At 33.0% G+C, this 6,998-nt stretch overlaps 1 protein-coding gene across 1 annotated transcript; it reads right to left on the bottom strand.

The window, feature by feature from the left end:
• Positions 1–4,614: 4,614 nt before the first annotated feature.
• On the bottom strand, positions 4,615–4,962 carry LOC124935145 (protein GL2-INTERACTING REPRESSOR 1-like). The gene has a single exon (XM_047475602.1). The coding sequence runs from the start codon at positions 4,960–4,962 to the stop codon at positions 4,615–4,617; it is 348 nt and encodes a 115-aa protein (XP_047331558.1).
• Positions 4,963–6,998: the final 2,036 nt, after the last annotated feature.

The following is a 6,998-nucleotide window of genomic DNA, read 5'->3' as shown; positions in this document are numbered from 1 at the left end:
CACATATATCCAAATTAATCACAGCTCTCGACCCGGAAACCGGACACTTTAAAAATTAAGCATCATTATATATATAGATTAGTTAGTTACAAAGTTGAACTTATATTGTTAAAATGTCACGCGTTTATGAAATTTTGGGTTGAATTTAAAGTATAAAGTGTTATTAGCCTAGTTGGTTAAAAGATTGTACTTGTTTTGTTAGATTGCAAGTTCGAATCATACCTATAGCATTTTTAATTTTATTTTTAACCGTTTTAAGTTTATGGGCGGGTCAACCCACAATCCGACCCAAGTATCCATTTACTCTCACATATATCCAAATTAACCACAGCTCTCGACCCGGCAATCCGGACACTTTAAAAATTAAGCATCATTATATATATATAGATTGTCATTTGCTCATAGTTGGGCAATTTGGAGGTAGTTAATATATCTCTAACCTTATTTATGGTAACTAAATTTTCACTGAATTTTTCTTTCAATATTTTTGTGAATAAATTAATTGTTATTTGTTTACATTATAAACAAATTGAGTACAAAGTAAAAAAAATAAAATTAACTTAACAAACAATCATAATTTAATTCATATTTAAGAAATGTTTCTCTTGGAAATGACATACATTAACATATATTTGTGTTCAAATTTAGCTAAATTGAGAAATAAGTATAAACAAAAAGGGATGTAGCTCAAATTATAGAGCGCTCGCTTTACATGCCGAAATGTATGTGATTCGATTCCCCGCGTGTTTAGCTTTTGTGAGAATTTCTTTTTTTTTTGAAAATAGCTTAACGCCATTTCATTAAGAGCCCAAAAATGGGAGAAAGGGTCAATTATCAAAGTTAGACAACCCTAACTTAGATTAAAAGAATCAAACGACCCTAGAGTATCTAATTAGAAACAAACAAAAAAACAGAGATCACAGACAACTAAAACATACCAATCATACTACTTAACATTCTTATTCAATGTAGACAATATCATTTCCGCTACTTTCAGATCCAATTCTTTTGCTCTCGCAGCCCACCTACTTTTTCTAATCACCTATTTAGCTATATGCTTCTTTATTGGTGATTGAACTGTTGCATTTGATTATGACTGCTTCATTCCCTTGAATTTGTTTTACTTTAAAAAAGCCAACACTAATTTGATAAAATGAGTTACGCTTCAGTATTTTAGGAATTTCACATTTACCTTCACATCCTTTTTCTTCATTTTTGTCTAACTTGATTCGGTCTACTTTCAATGTTTCCTCTTTACTATCATTCACTTCATTCTTATCACTTCCTTCCTCTAATTCTTCCCCATTTCCTTCCTCTGACTCTCCAGCTTCTTCTGTCTTTAATTTTTCATCTTTCATTTCCTTTGATTCTTCATCATTCTCATCATCTGCATCTCTATCTTTAGCTTCCTTATTCTGATTGTTTGATTTTTCAGTTTCAGCTTCCTCATTTTGCTCTTGAACTTTTAAATTTTCATTCTTTTCTTTAATTGCTTTCGCACATTTGTTACAGGGATGTTCAAAAGTATTGCAGAACGTACATCTGTTTGACCTCCATTCATACATAATATCCATGTCTATGGGTTTGCCTCTTCTATCAATTACTGTCATCTTTGCTGGTAAAGTGCTTCTAGGATTCACTTCAATGCTTATCTTAGCATATGTGATGTGTTCGCTTTCCTCCGTTATTGGGTCCATATATAATGGTTTCCCCAAGAGACTAGCGAAATGGCTAAGTGCTTCTGCATAATATATATGTGCTGGAATGTTCTTTAGTTTGAACCAAATTTGATCTGTTTCCTTCGGTTTGCTGAGTAGGTTCATACAGTTTGACCCAACATATGTGTGTTCGAGCTTCAAAATATTTTCTAGATTTGTTCTCTGCTTGAATTTCAAGAAATAGAAATCATGAATATTTGTTGATACCTTTTCCAGTCCCATATACTCCCATTGTTTTAGCAAAATATCCTTAGTGACTGGAAAAGATACACGATTCATACCTATGTAGTTTCTAACAACTACATTTTCCCATTCTTTAATACATTTTCCTCCACTTCAACATGTAATTTAAACTCAAAAGGGGATTTAAGAATATCAACTTTTGGTTTAAAATCTCCCATGTATGTTTTGCCTTTATATTTCTCCCCATCTTCGTATTTCTGTCCTGCATTTTTTTTTCAGACTTCATTAACTTTTCAACTGGATTATTTCTGATAGTATATGTCTTGATTTTTGGGCACTTCATAATTCCCACATTATTTTCACAGTCCAACTAACTATCTTCTTGTATTCCTTTTGTTTTAGTAAGTTCCAATCCTGAAGATAGTGAATATTGAGTTGAATAGTGGTTTGCTGTGTTTTTTCCTTGCTGAGTATAATCTCTCATTTCTTTGCTTGGAACAACAATGTCGCAATTTGATTATTGAGTCCGTAGAGATTTGCCCTTTCAGTGTATCAAACCTTCCATATTTCATCATTTTTGATTTCAGGCTTCAAATTTTCAGTTTCATTATGTATTTTTTTCTCAATCTTCTGAGAGTTCTATTTCTGCATTTCCTGTTTCTCAGAAATCTATTTTTTTTCCTGTTTCATTTATCGTTTTCTTGCTTGAATTGATTTCCACAAAGTCATACACTTCTTTTTCCTTATTACTATTCTTTCTCCCTATCTTAGCAGAAGAACTGAAATGCAGCAAACTAAGAATGCAGACAAATCAACCAAACTCAATTTACTTATAATCGAGAAAAATCTACGACCAGGAATGACCGTAGACTAGCCAACTACTAACACTGTTTCACAACCCAACGTCCTAAGAACTGAAAGCAATCGATGACCTAAAGCAATCGCAACCCTAAACTTATTCTCAAACAACCCTAACGACTGTATTTATAATTTCCCAACCCAATATTCGTGACACAAGTGAACAATTTCTAGACAAACGTACCAAACGTGCTGATTATGTCAATCGTACCAAATGTGCCGACGATCGTGACTCCAACCACGTTTCTCGTAACCTACGACCAAATCAAACAACCGAATTTTGCGCGACCATTCTGATTGTGCCGAATGTGGCAAACATGTCGACCGTGCCGATTGTATCGAACGTGCCAGACGTGCCGCCAATCGTGATTCTGATGTGACTTTTGTGAGAATTTCATTTAAAAGAATAAATCACTTCTCGTGTGAAGCAAACATTACACGATAGCTGATGTAAAACAGCTCTAATGGAATGTTGATATACAACTCTCTCGTGTATAACGATTCAAATCTTCATGTAAAGCGTTAGTTTGAAGTGTTGTAAAACGCTTCACACGATAGCTAATGTACTGTTAGTGTGAAGTTAGTTTAAATTGTTGTAAAGCGCGTTTCACACGATAGATATTATACATCAACTATCGTAAATCAGAGACGTGGGGATTGAACCTCATATCTCTTGCATACAAAATAAACTCTCTACTATTTGAACTACATCCTCTTTTTGTTATACTTATTATAATAAATAATTTTAAAATAACAATTAAAAATGTAATAATTCAATTTTATTTTTTATTTTATAAAGTTTAGTTTCATTATAATTCAACAATTATTAATTTTATTTAATAATAATAATAATATTATATTTAAAAAATTACTATAATTAATAATTTTAAAATAACATAACATAAATATAATAAATCTTTTAATTTTTATTTAAAAGGCTTAATTTCATTAAAATTCAATATTTATTAATTTTAATTTTTAATTATACAACAACTTTATTGTAAAGTGAACTTTACACAATAGTAGTTGTAAGAGCGTTGTATTTCTCAGCTAGCTCATCAAAGAAATTATGAATGGTTTAGAGAGAGTAATAGTAAATAATTATAAAATGGTGAATTTGAAGAAATAAAGACCGATGATGAACACTAATGAAGTGATAGAGCGAGAAATGTAAATTTGGGTTACAAACGAAACAACGAAGGACGCAATGAGAAAATGAACTGGTTAGGCTTGGGTTTTGGATTTTTTTTAAAAAAAATTAACTCAATTTTAATAATATAATATTTCCATTCATTTTGATTCGTTGACAATAGGGGCACAAGGGTTTGGCCACATAAGATTTGGACTCACCCTTTTCTAGTTACTTATTGTTTTGGGAAAAATATAGTTTGTTTAAAGTTATTTCCAAACATAGTAGAGTTTCCTAATGCTTTATCTTCACCACAAGATCACTCTTTAAAGAAAATTTTGGGTTATTTTCAAGTAGGTTTGAGTTGTTATATATTATTATTAATGAAATAATTTTATAATAGGTGAAGTAAATAATCAAAGAAAAACAATTAGATAATAAAAAATTCAAATAGAGCATCATAGCCCGTCTACATAGTCTTGCTGTCCAACAAAATTACAATAATACCCATATTACATAATATAATATAAAATATAAATAAACGTTATTTGCACTCCACTTTTCATTTAATATGCAGTTAATTATTTTATATTTTTTCTACTAGGAGTAATTCACCGCTGAAAAAGTGGAGAACAAATAACGCTAGCCCAAATGATTAAATAATAAATAAAAAAGAAATAGAGCCTTAATTAGACAACAATATATTAAAATTAAACTTTCGGGTAGCTAGTTCTTCTTGCCCTTCCTTTTTCCGGCGGTGGCCGTTGATGGGGTCTTGTTTCCGACATCAAGCAAGACAGTGCTTTTGCACTTAGGACAACGAGGATCTTCCTCAGATAGCATAACATACATGAGGCACCTCGGACAGCCAACCAACACCATGGATGTGGCTTCTGGACTGCCCGAGTGCCTCATGGTCACACCCTCTTCATAGTTGAGTTCAGACGAGAGACATGAGGTGGGAGGAGATACAGATACAGATGTCCCGGGTGGTGATTCTCGCCGGCGAAGGTTACCCCTGACCGATGAGAGGTTCAACTGCAAATCTAACTTTGAACCGCCACTTCGACTCATGATATTCTTTTTTCAAATCTTGTATAAGAAATTAGTAATTGATGAATGAAAGGAAGAGAAAGGCAGGGGAGATATTGAAATTACAGGGAAGAGGAGAGAGAAGAGGAGTCGTGTTGATGAAGTGAGTGCGGTTGTTGGGGTTAGCTAAGACTTTTCAAGGTCATTATAAATAGGAGTGAGTTGGGATTGCTTTAAAGCTCCCCTAATTTAATTAGGAGGGGTGGTGATGAAATGGCATCCATAAATAAAGAGAAGAAGTCTAATGAATTGAATGACTTCTGGTTTGGATAAATGTAGAATCCACAATATGTCACTTTCTTTCTTGAACTAAGAAGTTGGGGGTAATAAGTGTGTAACACCTAAAAATGGACTTTGTTTATACAACATTTTTTACTAGATAATTTTACACCCTATAATTCACAATTCACTCGAATATTGAAGGTGAGATAATGAAAAAAATGGTAGACTTGACTAGAATTTATTTAAAATTATCGAATTCGAGTTGAATTTTCAAATTCGCTACTTGATAGTCTTCCATGAGAAATCAAAAAAGAAAACGAGATGCATACAAAATGCAATTATGAGATTCTGTCATTGGTTCGGTGTTTGATTACACAATAAAAATGACATTGTTTTATGTGTAAGTACAACTTTTATCTGTCCGATGCTATGTTTCACGTGTCCTTCAAGACGAAAATCAATATTCTAACTTTTGTTCATTTTTAGTAAAATACCATTTTTATACCTCGTTTACCTATCAAGATCTAAATCATCCATCTAATTATAAATTCAAACATAACCGTGCATTTATGCTTGTAACAATCTTTTCTTAGGACACATGTCTAGATTATGTCATGGTGCACGTAAGGATGGCAATTTGAAACTGCCCCGCAAAAACCGAACCGAATTGCTCCGTTTGAGACGGTTTTTCCCTAAAACGAACGGGGATGGGACGGGGATGGTATTTGTGTCCACCGCCCCGACCCGCCCCGATTTCAGTCCGAACATCATAAACATAATTAAATATATTAAATCACTATATTTTATAAGAGTAATAAAGTTATTTTTTATAATAATATAAATTTTTAATATATTATAATATATTATATTAAAAATTCGTTTATATAATTTTATTTTATAATTTTTATTTATTATAAACAAAAATTATTAACGGTGCCCCACGGGATTTTCGAAACCGAAAAAAACCGAACGGGGCAGGAATGGTATTAAAAAAATCCCCGAAATTAAAATGGGGTGGGAATGGTAAATGCATTCCCCGCCCCGAACCGCCCCATTGTCATCCTAGGTGCACGGATATAAAAATATGAATTGAATATACTCATGGGCGAAGAGCCAACTCCAAAATGGGTACCTACAAAATACCAATCTCAAAATTAATTTTTAAATAATCAGGTTTTATTTTCTAAACATGAAGTAATAAATTTCATTTTTTTTGAAAATTTTAAATGCAAGTTATATGAACAAATAAAATAAATAAAAGAAACCAAACATGCCCTAATCCAAAAAAAAATTCAAGTTTTTGTTAAGAAAAATATACTAAACAGATTTTTAGTTTTTTTGATTTTTTTTATAAAATTAAATAGGTCTCTAAAATGGGAAAGTGAAAGTAAAATATAATAAATAAAATATATAGGCCCTAAGGGGCTAGTGGGTTGCGGGCGTAAGCAGGCAAACGCAAGCGCATGCACAGGCTCGGTCACGAGCGTGGGTGTCAGGGGCGGAGCCAAGTGCAAGCTGGCCCGGGCTGTAGCCCGGAGAGTCTTATGTATTTCATCAATAACGACGGTAATTTACCGTCGTTATTGGTTATTTTCCGTCGCTAAAAGGTCATTTTTCGTCGCTAAAAGGCATTGGTGACAGCAAACTATAAAACTAGCCCGGGTAGGTTTCAAATCCTGGCTTCGCCCCTGGTGGGTGTGGATCTCTTTCTTTCTTCAGCCGAGAACCAATTGCATCTAGAAAACTAGCAACCATCCAAAAATTTTGGTCGATCCTCATCTTGATGGTCTAATCTT

The sequence above is a fragment of the Impatiens glandulifera genome, chromosome 4 (genome assembly GCF_907164915.1).
Source record: "Impatiens glandulifera chromosome 4, dImpGla2.1, whole genome shotgun sequence".
Taxonomy (NCBI): Eukaryota; Viridiplantae; Streptophyta; class Magnoliopsida; order Ericales; family Balsaminaceae; genus Impatiens; species Impatiens glandulifera.
Note: the sequence above shows the minus strand (reverse complement) of the source record. Positions and strands in the feature narration are given on the sequence as shown.